At 47.1% G+C, this 15,874-nt stretch overlaps 1 protein-coding gene across 6 annotated transcripts in view; it reads left to right on the top strand.

Moving 5' to 3' along the window:
• nav3 (neuron navigator 3) overlaps positions 1-15,874 on the top strand; it is a 440,932-nt gene that overhangs the window by 114,437 nt on the left and 310,621 nt on the right. For 5 of the 6 annotated variants that reach the window (XM_060839577.1, XM_060839579.1, XM_060839580.1 and 2 more), the window contains 2 exons: positions 1,319-1,496; positions 9,545-9,595. In XM_060839577.1, the coding sequence (XP_060695560.1) occupies positions 1,319-1,496; positions 9,545-9,595 (229 nt within the window). The remainder of the gene's footprint in view (positions 1-1,318; positions 1,497-9,544; positions 9,596-15,874) is intronic. The other variant, XM_060839578.1, reaches the window with a different exon arrangement.

Consider the following 15,874-nt stretch of genomic DNA (forward strand, 5'->3'; position numbering starts at 1 on the left):
AAGGCAAAATTCCGTGGAAACTGGAAATCTGAAACAAACACAGGAAATTCTGGAGAAGCTCAGCAGGTCTGGCAGCATCTGTGGGGAGAGAGAGAGAGAGAGAGAATTCACTTTCTGCTCCTTTTCCAGGTGTTCAGTGCCTGTATTATTTTGCTTTTATGTTTGAAATGCTGTCTGTTTTGGAATGCAGTGTTTTGTAATATAACCTCAGGTTGCCAGGAAGGAGGGTGAAGATTGCTATCATTCTGTTTCAGTGCTATTGGTTTAGTGAGAAATATTAGGCTCCAGCAATAGGGAGAATTCTCCTGCTCTTCCTCAAACAGTCCCCAGTGATCACTGACTTTCCAGGAGAGGGAATCAGAGCAGACATTCAATACTTTACATCAAAGAGACCCACATGCTATTAAAGCAGAAAAAGCTGGAAATAGTCACCAGGTCACACAACGTCAGTGGAGAGAGAAACAGAGTTAAATCTTTCAGTGCAAGGATCAGGACTGGAGAGAAATAGAAATGAACTGCATGTTAATCAAGTGAAACAGGGAGAGGAAGAAGTTAAATAGATGATCACTGTGACAGGGTGGAATGTGGGAAAAATTAACTGAGGAAAGAGCTAAGGAAAGGGCAGTGATTGTACTAAAGGTAAGTTCTGTCTTCTGAAGAACAGTTGAGCAGGTCAGACCAGTACTCGCTGGATTTCAGAAGAGTGGTCAGTGTCCTTCCCAAAGGTATTGGATTTTGAGGGGCTCTGACAGGGTGGTTGTAGAGAGGATGCTTCTCCTTCGGGGTTAATCGAGAATCATTGGGCATCGTTTCAAATAAAAGGATCTTTAATTTTACATGGCGATGAAGAAGAACTTCTCTTCAGAGAGGATCATTAAAGACCAACTCAACAAGGTCAACAAAGGAACCACTGGTCTCTGGGGGCAGGCAGGAGAATGGAGTTAAAGCTACAATCAGATTAGCCATTGTCTTATTGAATAGTGAAGCGGGATTGAAGGGCTGAATGGTCGACTCTTCTAATAGCCTTAGTTTAACATTTATCTGCAAGGTGACAGCTCTGACAAGACGGAGTGTCTCATTGGAGGGTGAGCCTTGAGTGTGTACACCCATCCCTATAGTGGGCCGCTGTCCCACACCTCAAGGCATAGAGAAGGGACAGAGATCTAGCAGGGAGCCACTCTGACATTCCCAGAACTGTCCGTGTTGCATTGAAGGAGTGTATTCCAAATCACATCTGCTTCACCTTGACACCTATCAGTGACAAAACAAAAAATGCACGCTGACGATAAGCTAAATGTGTTTGTTTCTCCTTTTGCAGAGATAAGGGATGGAAATCTGAAAGCCATTTTAGGGCTGTTCTTCAGCTTGTCCCGGTACAAACAGCAGCAGCAGCAGCAATACCAGGATCTAATTGAGCTCCAGCAGCAAGTGCAGCATCAGTCATTACCGGCCAGTTCAGGGAGTCCCCAGAGAGCACAGCCAGACATGCAGTCCAGGTAGGTGCTCACCACCCCCAGCTCACCCCTTTACCAGGGCACTGCCTCTCTCTGAGATAACACCTTTGGGTTTTGGATTCCTTGACTCTTCAAACTGTGGGGCTTTTCTAAATGAAAACGTGTCGTGGCTGACAGGCTGTTCTTAACTCAACCACCGACCCGGTCCCTGAATCTACATAACCACATCGGAGAGGGCTGTTCGAAACACAGCACGTTCTCCAAGAAATCCAAGTGTGAATTCAGGAGGAATCTCTTTACCCAGAGAGTGGTAAGGATCCAGACCACTTTCTGACAGGCTGTTACAGCTGTGGGCAAGGTTAGCTCCAACTGTGTGACAGTCTAATGAAATATACACACACACACACACAGACCCACACACAGACCCACACACACACACAGCCACAGACCCACACACACACACACACACACACAGACACAGACCCACACACACAGACCCACACAGATCCACAGACCCACAGACACACACACCCACACATACACAGACCCACACACACAGACACAGAGACCCACACACACAGACCCACACAGATCCACAGACACACACATACATGATATGATCACAGTCTATACCTTGCAGCCTCATGGTAAGGTGAAGCCACAGTGAGAGTTATTCATCTTTCCCTTATATCAGGAGGCTCTGCCCATGTTCTTTAGTGCACAATGAAACTAAAAATATTACATGGTGCCAGAGAGTGCAGTAACAGTTTGGACAAGACTCTGTCTCTGCTTCGAGTGGGTCACAGTTCCCAGGCTGAATTTTCATTAAAGATTTACAAGAAAAATATCGTGCTCTGTCTGGCCTGACTTTGTCGCCAGGAAGTGAGGGGGTCACTCCCCAGGCAGTGCTTTCCAGATTCCCACCACCCGCTGAGTGAAAAAGGTTTTTCCCAACTCCTCTCTGAATCCCCTGCCCATTCCCCTAAAACTACACTCCCTTGTAATTGACCCCTCAACAAACGGCAACAGCTGCTCTCTACTCACCCTGTCCATGCCCCTCATAATCTTACATACCTCAGTCTTTACTCTAAAGAAAACAGTCCAAGCCTAACTAGTCTCTCCCTGTAGCTGAATTTCTCCATCCCAGGCATCATCCTGGTGAACCTCCTCTGCATCCCCTCCGATGTGATCACATCCTTCCTGTAGTGAGGTGACTGGAACTGCACACAGGACTCCAGCTGGGGCCTGATCAACGCTCTGTACAACTCCAACAGGAGAACAGTAGATTTATAATGATCCAGGAATCTGCCATACTTAAAACAACAATTAACTGATCTGATTCTGTGCTGTGAACTTCACCCAACAGTTCCTCCAAGATTAGTTGTGAATTTCACTCTTTTAATTGTCCCAGATGTTCTGCAGTGGTGAGTAGAGTGGGTTCTTTCTTGATTATATGTTTTTGGAGATATGTCTTTTGTTTAAAATAAAAATATAAGCCATAACTATTAATTTAATCTAGTGCAGGGTTTTGTAGAGGAATAAGACGGTGTTATTTTCTGGGTCTGTAGATTGTGAAGGAGCAAAAATGGCCTTTGCAGTGATATGTACTTCTTGTCAGATGTGGGAGTTTAAAGAGAGTTTAAGGGTTCCTGCGGATTATATCTGCCATAAATGCTGTTGGATGCAAATCTTATCAGATTGGGTGGACCTGTTGGAGAGACAGATAGAAGCGATGAGGAATTTGCAACAGCAACAGTATGTGATGGACGGCAGTTATAGGAAGGGGGAAAGTCACAGATACAGTCACATAGATGGGTTAACTCCAGGAAGGGTAAGAGAGGTAGGCAGCTAGTGCAGGAGTCTTTTGTGGATATACCCATTTCAAACAGGTATGCTGTTCTGGAAAATGTAGGGGGTGATGGATTCTCAGGGGAACGTAGCACAAACAGCCAAGTATCTGATATTGAGACTGGCTCTAATGCAACGAGGGGTACGTCGGCTTCCAAGAGCAATTGTGTTAGGGGATTCTGTAGTCAGAGGTACAGACAGATGTTTCTGTGGCCAGCAGAGAAAAAGTAGAATGATGTGTTGTTTCCCTGGTGCCAGGATCAAGGATGTCTCAGAGAGGGTGCAGAATGTTCTCATGGGGGAGAGGGGCCAGCAGGAGGTCATTGTCCACATTGGAACCAATGACATGGGAAAGGAAAAGGTTGAGATTCTGAAGGGAGATTACAGAGAGTTAGGCAGGAATTTAAAAAGGAGGTCCTCAAGGGTAGTAATATCTGGATTACTCCCGGTGCTACGAGCTAGTGAGGGCAGGAATAGGAGGATAGAGCAGATGAATGCATGGCTGAGGAGCTGGTGTATGGGAGAAGGATTCACATTTTTGGATCATTGGAATCTCTTCTGGGGTAGAAGTGACCTGTACAAGGAGGACGGATTGCACCTAAATTGGAAGGGGACTAATATACTGGGAAATTTGCCAGAGCTGCTCAGGAGGATTTAAACTAGTAAGGTGGGGAGGTGGGACCCAGGGAGATAGTGAGGAAAGAGATCAATCTGAGACTGGTACAGTTGAGAACAGGAGCGAGTTAAACAGTCAGGGCAGGCAGGGTCAAGGTAGGACTAATAAATTAAACTGCATTTATTTCAACGCAAGGGGCCTAACAGGGAAGGCAGATGAACTCAGGGCATGGTTAGGAACATGGGACTGGGATATCATAGCAATTATAGAAACATGGCTCAGGGATGGACAGGACTGGCAGCTTAATGTTCCAGGATACAAGTGCTACAGGAAGGATAGAAAGGGAGGCAAGAGAGGAGGGGGAGTGGCATTTTTGATAAGGGATAGCATTACAACTGTGCTGAGGGAGGAAATTCCTGGAAATACATCCAGGGAAGTTATTAGGGTGGAACTGAGAAATAAGAAAGGGATGATCACCTTATTGGGATTGTATTATTGACTCCCTAGTAGTCAGAGGGAAATTGAGAAACAAACTTGTAAGGAGATCTGTTATCTGTAAGAATAATAAAGTGATTATGGTAGGGGAGTTTAAATTTTCAAACATAGACTGGGACTGCCATAGTGTTAAGGATTTAGATGGAGAGGAATTTGTTCAGTGTGTACAAGACAAATTTAAGATTCAGTATGTGGATGTACCTACTAGAGAAGGTGCAAAACTTGACCTACTCTTGGGAAATAAGGCAGGGCAGGTGACTGAGGTATCAGTGGAGGAGCACTTTGGGGCCAGCGACCATAATTCTATTAGATTTAAAATTGTGATGGAAAAGGATAGACCAGATCTAAAAGTTGAAGTTCTAAATTGGAGAAAGGCTACTTTTGATGGTATTAGGCAGGAGCTTTCGAAAGCTGATTGGGGGCAGATGTTCGCAGGTAAAGGGATGGCTGGAAAATGGGAAGCCTTCAGAAATGAGATAATAAGAATCCAGAGACAGTATATTCCTGTCAGGGTGAAAGGGAAGGCTAGTAGGTATAGGGAATGCTGGATGACTAAAGAAATTGAGGGTTTGGTTAAGAAAAAGAAGGAAGCATATGTCAGGTACAGACAGGATAGATCGAGTGAATCCTTAGAAGAGTATAAAGAAAGTAGGAGTATACTTAAGAGGGAAATCAGGAGGGCAAAAACGGGGACATGAGATAGCAGAGGCAAATAGAATTAAGGAGAATCCAAAGAGTGTTTACAAATACATTCAGGACAAAAGGGTAACAAGGGGAGAATAGGGCCCCTCAAAGATTAGCAAGGCGGCCTTTGTGTGGAGCCACAGGAGATGGGGGAGATACTAAATGAATATTTTGCATCAGTATTTACTGTGGAAAAAGGATATGGAAGATATAGACTGTAGGGAAATAGATGGTGACATCTTGAAAAATGTCCAGATTACAGAGGAGCAAGTGCTGGATGTCTCAAAATGGGTAAAGGTGGATAAATCCCCAGGACCTGATCAGGTGTATCCGAGAACTCTGTGGGAAGCTAGAGAAGTGATTGCTGGGCCTCTTGCTGAGATATTTGTATCATCGATAGTCACAGGTGAGGTGCCGGAAGACTGGAGGTTGGCAAACGTGGTGCCACTGTTTAAGAAGGGTGGTAAGGACAAACCAGCGAACGATAGACCGGTGAGCCTGACCTTAGTGAGGAAGTTGTTGGAGGGAATCCTGAGGGACAGGATGTACATGTATTTGGAAAGGCAAGGACTGATTAGGGATAGTCAACATGGCTTTGTGCGTGGGAAATCATGTCTCACAAACTTGATTGAGTTTTTTGAGGAAGTAACAAAGAGGATTGATGAGGGCGGAGCGATAAATGTGATCTATATGGACTTCAGTAAGGTGTTCGACAAGGTTCCCCATGGGAGACTGATTAGCAAGGTTAGATCTCATGGAATACAGGGAAAACTAGCCATTTGGATACAGAACTGGCTCAAAGGTAGAAGACCAAAGGTGGTGGTGGAGGGGTGTTTTTCAGACTGGAGGCCTGTGACCAGTGGAGTGCCACAAGGATCGGTGTTGGGTCCTCTACTTTTTGTCATTTACATAAATTATTTGGATGTGAGCATAAGAGGTACAGTTAGTAAGTTTGCAGATGACACCAAAATTGGAGGTGTAGTGGACAGTGAAGAGGGTTACCTCAGATTACAACAGGATCTTGACCAGATGGGCCAATGGGCTGAGAAGTGGCAGATGGAGTTTAATTCAGATATATGTGAGGTGCTGCATTTTGGGAAAGCAATTTTTAGCAGGACTTATACACTTAATGGTAAGGTCCGAGGGAGTGTTGCTGAACAAAGAGACCTTGGAGTGCAGGTTCATTGGTCCTTGAAAGTAGAGTCGCAGGTAGATAGGATAGTGAAGAAGGCATTTGGTATGCTTTCTTTTATCGATCAGAGTATTGAGTACAGGAGTTGGGAGGTCATGTTGCAGCTGTACAGGACATCAGTTAGGCCACTGTTGGAATATTGTGTGCATTTCTGGTCTCCCTGCTATGGGAAGGATGTTGTTAAACTTGAAAGAGGTCAGAAAAGATTTACAAGGATGTTGCCAGGGTTGGAGGATTTGAGCTATAGGGAGAGGCTGAACAGGCTGGGGCTGTTTTCCCTGGAGCGTTGGAGGCTGAGGGATGACCTTATAGAGGTTTATAAAATCATGAGGGACATGGATAGGGTAAATAGACAAAGTCTTTTTCCTGGGTTCGGGGAGTCCAGAACTAGAGGGCATAGGTTTAGGGTGAGAGGGGAAAGATATAAAAGAGACCTAATGGGCAACCTTTTCACACAGAGGGTGGTGCGTGTATGGAATGAGCTGCCAGAGGAAGTGGTGGAGGCTGGTACAATTCCAACATTTAAGAGACATCTGGATGGGTATATGAATAGGAAGGGTTTGGAGGGATATGGGCTGGGTGCTGGCAGGTTGGACTAGATTGGATTGGGATATCTGGTTGGCATGGACGGGTTGGACCGAAGGGTCTGTTTCCGTGCTGTACATCTCTATGGCTCTATGCTCAGACACCATATGATCTATGAGGCGTGGATGAGGTGAGCTGCAATACCTTAAGCATTTATCGTGGGGTTTCTGCTAAAGCAGATAGGAGTCAAGGAAAGATGACTGATTGGTATAAGGTACAACTGAACCCGGTGTTAGACTCCTCATACAGTGCAACATCACAGTAACGTTTGTTCACACAACAGTACTAACATCTCCTGCAAAAATTTATTCTGGTCATATGGAAATAACAGCAGGAGACCCTTCAACCCATCATGTCTGTGTCAGTTAAAGAAAGCTAAGCCACTTTAAATCCCATCTTCCTGCATTAGGTCTGCAAACTTGTTCCCAAGTCCTTCAGTGAACATGTGAGCAGGTTTCTAATGTGCTGGTAGTTCCAGCCATGACCGTGCTTTCAGATTGAGAGTTCCAGGTCCCCATGACCCTCTGGGTAATGAGTATTTCCTCAACGTTTATTAGAACAATGAAACCATCCTCAGCCTCTTCGGCTCCAGGTTAACCCACCCCAGCTAATCTAATTTCTGGAGATTGAGAGTTCTGTTAATGGATCAGGGCTTACTGTGACATGATGACACTTTTTCAATTGTACTAAACACAACTAAACCCACAGGATGGAAATGAGCAAACACGTTTGGTCAAATGTTCAGTATAAAGGCCTTGATATTCCATGACATGGAGGAGCTGGTGTTGGACTGGGGTACAAAATTAAAAATCACACAACACCAGGTTATAGTCCAACAGGTTTATTTGGCAACATGAGCTTTCAGAGTGCTGTTCGTTCATGAGATAGTTCTGAAAGCTAGTGCTTCCAAATAAACCGGTTGGACTATAACCTGGTGTTGTGTGACTTTCCCTGAAGAAGGGCTTATGCCCGAAACGTTGATTCTCCTTCTCCTTGGATGCTGCCTGACCTGCTGCGCTTTTCCAGCAACACATTTTTAAGCTCTGATCCCCAGCATCTGCAGTCCTTACTTTCTCCTAGTTGTGTGACTTTTAACTTTGATATTCCATGTTGTGACACCATTTTATAGTCTCAAGTTTGTCTATTAGGTATATTGGAACAGGATTAGGCCAGTCAGCCCATCAAGGTCACTGCAACGCCTCAGTAGCATTTTGACTCATTGATCTCTCCATCAAAAGGACCACAAAGTCAACAGGAAGTGGCTGCTGTGCCCATTGAGCTTGGGGAATGGGGAGAAGGTGGTGAACCGAGGAAAGGGTTAGCTCACAGCAGCTTTTGGCATAACTCTAACATTCTCCAGCTGAGGGCCGAGCTAATGGATAACCGTGATGTTGCTGTGAACACTGAGTATTAACAGACAGAGCTTTGCTGGGTTGCCGTCTGTTTTGCTAAATGACATTTGGCTTATTTGGAACTGATTATGTGAGAATTTGGCTGACTGGATGTCTGCTGAAACCTTTAATGTTTGAATCCTTATGTGAGGCAGCTGAAATATAACTGTTTTTTGTATTCTGCTCTGCTTTTACCCACATATGTTTCTTTTTAAGGTTGATAGTTGGGTATTTTTATAAGTTTGTTTAACTTATTTGGTTAATGAAATATAAGTGATCATTGCAGCACAAACAACCTCCCTTAGTGGGATTTGAATTATATTTTTTCTGATATTGGAAAGAATTCCTTAAGTACTTTCACTGTCACACTGACCCTTCCCCAAGCATGACACGCATGTCATAAGTTGAATTAGACTTGACAGGAGTTAAAACTGTGGTGATTCTGAGGTGCCTTGGCAAGTAAAGCTTTCTGTTGAGAGCTCTGTTAATGGATCAGGGCTTACCATGACACTTGTGTTCTGTGGGAGTTATTTTAAGGAAAAGCATATGTACAACCTTCCAAAGACTAGTTATGGTTACTTAAAGTTCGGAAAGACTATAAGCTGACTTCAATTATAATTCCAATTTCTCATTAATGTTAATGAGGGCAGAGTAATGTTACTGACCTGAGGATTTGTGGTGGACTGTACCCTTAGCTGATGCTTAATATTGTGGAGTTGCTTCAGACAGCTACTGACAATGTGGTATCAGCAAATGACCGATAAGAATCTTACTCACTGCTGCTGGTGGGAAGGTCTGATGTTCCCAGGTCAAACCATCTCTCTGTAACTCTGGTGGGGTTGTAGATGCCAATCTATTCCCTGTTAGGAACCAATCATGCCACAAAACTTAGTTCTTGACCAGAACAATTCCGCAACTCAACACCTTGACCCTGACTCAATCAAGTAGCCAACACCTTAAATTGACAGCAATAAAGGGGACAGGAATTGAGTGTTAAGAGCGAATGAATTAATTATCGATTGAGTTGCACAGTATGGCCTTATATTTTTGAGAGCTGGTGTTGGCAATGAAGCATCAGATCATTCACATTCACCATCAGTCTGACCAGATCACTCATTGTCTACTTTTGTTCATATGTGCTGTCATTCTAAGTTAATTATTTGTGCATTGCTGTTCTTTTAATTCTTTCAGGACTAGTTTGATGTAACTGGTCATGTTGATAAAGTACATTTTGTATGTGATCTTTATTGTTTCCTGTCTCTTCTCTCTCATTATACAGTCTGGCAGCCAAACATGCTGGAAGTGCAGCCAATCAGAAAAAGTCTACCAGGTCAGCTGGTAATTCTTATCCAATACCTGCTCAGTTTGTATAGATGACCTGTTTATACTCACTATAAGGGCCTTGTGTCTGATGTCAAACTGAGGAGAAGAATTATCATAGAATCCCTCCAGTGTGGAAGCAGTCCATTTGGCCCATCAAGTTTATTCTGACCCTCTGAAGACCATCCCACCCAGATCCACCCATAACCTTGCATTTCCCATGGCCAGTCCACCTAAGTTGTACATCTTTTGAGAGTTGGAGGAAACCGGAGCACATCCACGCAGACACGGGGAGAATGTGCGGGCTAACCACTGAGCTACTGTACCACCCCAGGAGAACACAGGTTTCTCATCGTTTATGGTGAATGATTGGAGCTTTCACATAATCCACATTGTTTAGAGGCTGGGAACTTTAGGAGTGAAATTACATTGTTTTGGGAATAAACTAGCTCCTGCATCACCACTTGGGAAACTTTCAGACCAAGGTCTTACCACACCAAAGGATTGCCATGAGCATTAAAGGATACACGTGGGTCATTGTAACAAGACCCAGAGTAACAAGAAGATGGAGTACTGGGCTAGCGGTCGGATACTTGGTAGTGTGGATGAGCAGAGGGATCTTGGTGTCCATGTACACAGATCTCTGAAAGTTGCCACCCAGGTAAATAGTGCTGTGAAGAAGGCATATGGCGTACTGGTTTTTATTGGTAGAGGAATTGAGTTCCGGAGTCCTGAGGCCATGTTGCAGTTGTATAAGACTCTGGTGCGGCCTCATCTGGAGTATTGTGTACAGTTTTGGTCGCCATACTATAGGAAGGATGTGGAGGCAGTGGAACGGATGCAGAGGAGGTTTACCAGGATGTTGCCTGGGCATGGTAGGAAGATCGTATGAGGAAAGGCTGAGGCACTTGGGGCTGTTCTCATTGGAGAAAAGAAGATTTAGGGGAGATTTGATAGAGGTGTACAAGATGATTAGGGGTTTAGATAGGGTTGACCATGAGAACCTTTTTCCACGTGTGGAGTCAGATATTACGAGGGGGCATAGCTTTAAATTAAGGGGTGGTAGGTATAGGACAGATGTTCGGGGTAGATTCTTTACTCAGCGAGTCGTGAGTTCATGGAATGCCCTGCCAGTAGCAGTGGTGAACTCTCCCTCTTTATGGGCATTTAAACGGGCATTGGATAGGCATATGGAGGATAGTGGGCTAGTGTAGGTTAGGTGGGCTTGGATCAGCGCAACATCGAGGGCCGAAGGGCCTGTACTGCGCTGTATTTTTCTATGTTCTATGTTCTATTGTTGACTCTGGGTGGATCCCCCCCTCATCCCCCCTCTCCCCACCCACACCCTCACATCCCCCTCCCAAGCCCCACCCACACCTTCACATCCCCCTCCCCTTCCCCACCCACACCCTCACATCCCCCTCCCCTCCCCACCACACCCTCACATCCCCCTCCCCCTCCCCAACCCCCACCCACACCTTCACACCCCTCCCCCAATTCCCACCTACATCCTCACATCCCCCTCCCCTCCCCACCCACACCTTCACATCCCCCTCCCCCTCCCCCTCCCCCACCCACACCCTCACATCCCCATCCCCTCCCCTCCCCCTCCCCCAACCGCCACCCACACCCTCACATCCCCCTCCCCTCCCCCACCTACACCTTCACATCCCCCTCCCCCATCCACACCCTCACATCCCCATCCCCTCCCCTCCCCCAACCGCCACCCACACCCTCGCATCCCCTCCCCCAACCCCCACCTACCCCTCACATCCCCCTCCCCCAACCCCCAACTAAATCCTCACATCCCCTCCCCCCACCCACACCCTCACACCCCCTCTCCCTCCCCCACCCACACCCTCACACCCCCTTCCCCCCAGCCACAACCTCACATCCCCCTTTCCCACCCACACACACCCCTCTCCCTCCCCCACCCACACCCTCACATCCGCCTCCCCCACCCACACCCTCACACCCCCCTCTCCCTCCCCCACCCACACCCTCACATCTCCCTCTCCCACCCACACATCCCCCTCACTGTCCCCCCTCCCCCACCCACACCCTCACATCCCTCTCTCCCTCCACCACCCACAGCCTCACATCCCTCTCTCCCTCCCTCACCCACACCCTCACACCCCCCTCTCCCTCCCCCCTCCCCCTCCCCCTCCCCCACCCACAGACTCCCATTATAAACCGAATGGCCATTGCTTGTTAGTCACCAGCTTTCTCCTGACCTTTTCTTGAATGTCCTGGAACTTTCTCCTGGGATCGGACCTTCATTCCCAGGGACAATCCTGGAGCGAATTCCTCATCAAGTGAAATTGTGATTCAGTGCAAACTGTGGAACACATTCTGAGAATGACTGAGGCTCACAATTTGCATTCAAGGGACATTTGGCATGGGATTGAAATGATTAGAAAGGGTTAAAACAGAGAGTGTGGTGAAAGGGGAAAGGACTACAGGAAGCTCCGAGCTACTTCATCATCACAGTGCGGTCTCACTGAGTCAACACGCCTGCCCCCTGCCATTTCCAAACTCTGCTTCATCACATCCTGTTAAATCAGTGCAGTTCATACACACTCACTCTCACACACACTCACACACTCACACATACACACACACACACACACACACACACAAACACACACACATATACTCATACACTCACAAACACACACATACTCACATACACACACACTCACACAGACATACACAGACACACACACTCACACACTCACTCATACACTCACACTCACACAAACACTCACACACTCATATACACACAGACACTCCCTCACAAATACACACACACTCACACTCACGCACACACACATACACTCACACAAACACACACATACACTCAAACATACACGTACGTGCACACACACACACACACTCACACATACACACACACTCACACACACACACTTGCACACTCACACATACACACACACACACACACTCACACACATACATATACACTGACACACACTCACACACTCACATACGCATACACTCACACTCACACACACATACACACACACTCACGCACACACATACATACACACACATACACGCGCACACACACATACACTCACATACACACCGACACACACTCACACGCACACACACTCACATACACTCATACACTCACACACACATACACACCGACACACACTCACACACTCACATACACATACACTCAAACACACACATACACTCACACTCACACACACATACACTCACACCCACATACACGCACACATACATTCACATACATACACACCGACACACACTCACACACACACACTCACATACACTCACACACCCACATACACGCACACACACACATACACACACTCACACACACACACATATACACTCACACTCATACACACACACATTCTCTCTCACCCAGACACATACACACTTGCACTCACACACACCCGCTCTCTCTCACACCACACGCACACATCCTGAGGGGATTACATTATTCTGAAATCTGGAGATTGCTCAGATTTTTGATGACTTTACTGAGTTCATCAGTCACAAGGTCAGGTCTGAACCTGGGCAAATTTAGACGTAACCAGAGGGGCTGGTGTATCACGGAAAGGTGCTCAGAAATCATTCCTTAAATGTCTCGGAATGCCGTCTGCTTGAAACTGACTAAAATAGCTCCAACCTTTATCCCCATCCACAACCTTGTACCTCACACCCCCACCCTCAAACTCCCACCCTCACAACCTCACCCACACACCTCCACCCTCACCCCCCCACCCACACACCTCCACCCACACACCTCCACCCTCACGCCCCCACCCACACACCCCCACCCTCACACCTTCACACCCCACCCTCACACCCTCACCCTCACACCCCACCCTCACACCCGCACCCTCACACCCGCACCCTCACACCCGCACCTACACACCCCCACCCTCACACCCCCACCCACACACCCACACCCACACGCCCCCACCTTCACACCCTACCCACACACCCTCACCCTCACACCCCACCCTCATCCTAACACGAATCTTTGTAAGCCCCACCTTCCCTCCCCCGACCTCGCCCGTCCCAGCCTCTGGATAAAGTCTGACCTTTACACTCTGCCCCATGTGCCCGTTCCGAGGAGCTGTCTCTGGGAATGAGATGAGAGTTTGTGTGGATTAACCTTTCTGAAGGTTGGAGTTGACTGACCTTTAAAGAAAATCCCAGCCGACAAATTTCACATCCCACTGTTTGATGGCTCTGGGAATCAGTGCAGTCAGATTCCATTCGGTCCATCCGGCCTCTGCTAGCTGTTTGAAGGAGATGAGGAATTAGTCACAAATCTCCTTCCACCTTATCCCCCACCGCCTCATACCCCAGCACCCGTTCTGTTTGTTCATGCATTCATTCTCCTTTCCACTTGTGCTGACAAGTGGAAAGTAACATTCACATCACACAAATGCCAGGCCGTGGTCATCACCAACACAAAACAATCTCACCACTGTCCCTTAACATTCAATGTTGTTACCATCACTGACTCCCACACTGTAGGGGGGGGGTTTACCACTGACCCAAAACTCAACTTGACTCACCACATAAACGCAGTGGCCACAAGAGCAGCACGGTGACTCAGTCGTTAGCACGGCTGCCTCATGGTACCAGGGACCTGGGTTTGATTCCAGCCTCAGGCGATAGTCTCTGTGTAGTTTGTACGTGTGGAGCTTGTATATTCTCCCTGTTTCCTCACACATTACAGAGATGTGCAGCTTAGGTGGATTGGCCATGGGAAATGCAGAGTTAGAGGGGTGGGGTCGATCTGGGATGCTTTTTGGAGGGTTGGTGTGAACTCAGTGGGCTGAATAGCCTGCCTCTGCATTTTGAGAATTCTATGAAACACAGATAAGGGGACAGTAACTCCCCTCCTGTCTCCCCAAAGCCTGTCCACCATCTACAAGGTACAAGTCAGGAGGGTGATGGAATACTCCCCACTTGCCCTGGATGGGGACGGCTCCAACAACACTCAGGAAGTTTGACACCATCCAGGATAAAACAGCCACTTGATTGGCACCACATCCACAAACATCCACTCCCTCCACCACCGACACTCAGTAGCAGCAGTGTGTACTATCTACAAGATGCACTGCAGAAATTCACCAAAGATCATCAGACAGCACCTTCCAAACTCATGACCACTTCCATCTAGAAGGACAAGGGCAGCAGATACAGGGGAACACCACCCCCTGCAAGTTCCCCTCCAAGCCCCTCACCATCCTGACTTGGGAATATGTCACCGTTCCTTCAGTATTGTTGGGCCAGAATCCTGGAATTCCCTCCCCAAGGGCGTTGTGGGTCTATTGCACATGGACTGCAGTGGTTCAAGAAGGCAGCTCACCCCCACCTTCTCAAGGGGCAACTAGGGACAGGGAATAAACCAGTTTCTTCTGTTTAACCCTGACTCAGGAACCTAGAGCCCAGGGCCATATTTTCTCAGGAAGGGGCTGGCCATTTTGGACTATGATTTGGAGAAATCTTGTTAGTCAGAGCCGTCTCCGAATTTTCTAGCCTGGAGAGCTGCCGATGTTCTGGTGGTGAATAGTCAAGGCTGAGATGAATTGATTTTGGAACCTAAATGAATTAATGCATGTGGAGATGGTGGGAAAGTGTAGTTGATTTGGAAGATAAGCCATGATCATCCTGAATATTGAGGCAGACTTGATGGGCTGAATGGGCTCTGTCTCCCATTTCATTTGGTCCTGTGTTCACCGGGGTCCCAATGGACCACAAGAATGGGGCAAAATAACAAATGTTTTACCATTTTTGAAAGCTTAGCAAACTGTTCTCCATTGTAAACTCTGGAAAAGAATGTGCTGGTTGTCCAGCAGAATAGCCAATCATTGAGCAGCAGAATAGCCAATCATTGAGCAGCAGAATAGCCAATCATTGAGCCTAAAACTGCAAATGTGTTGCTGGTCAAAGCACAGCAGGCCAGGCAGCATCTCAGGAATAGAGAATTCGACGTTTCGAGCATAAGCCCTTCATCAGGAATAAGAGAGAGAGAGAGCCAAGCAGGCTAAGATAAAAGGTAGGGAGGAGGGACTAGGGGGAGGGGCGATGGAGGTGGGATAGGTGGAAGGAGGTCAAGGTGAGGGTGATAGGCCGGAGTGGGGTGGGGGCGGAGAGGTCAGGACGAGGATTGCAGGTTAGGAGGGCGGTGCTGAGTTGAGGGAACCGACTGAGACAAGGTGGGGGGAGGGGAAATGAGGAAGCTGGAGAAATCTGAATTCATACCTTGTGGTTG

This window comes from Hemiscyllium ocellatum, chromosome 19, assembly GCF_020745735.1.
Source record: "Hemiscyllium ocellatum isolate sHemOce1 chromosome 19, sHemOce1.pat.X.cur, whole genome shotgun sequence".
Classification (NCBI taxonomy): Eukaryota; Metazoa; Chordata; class Chondrichthyes; order Orectolobiformes; family Hemiscylliidae; genus Hemiscyllium; species Hemiscyllium ocellatum.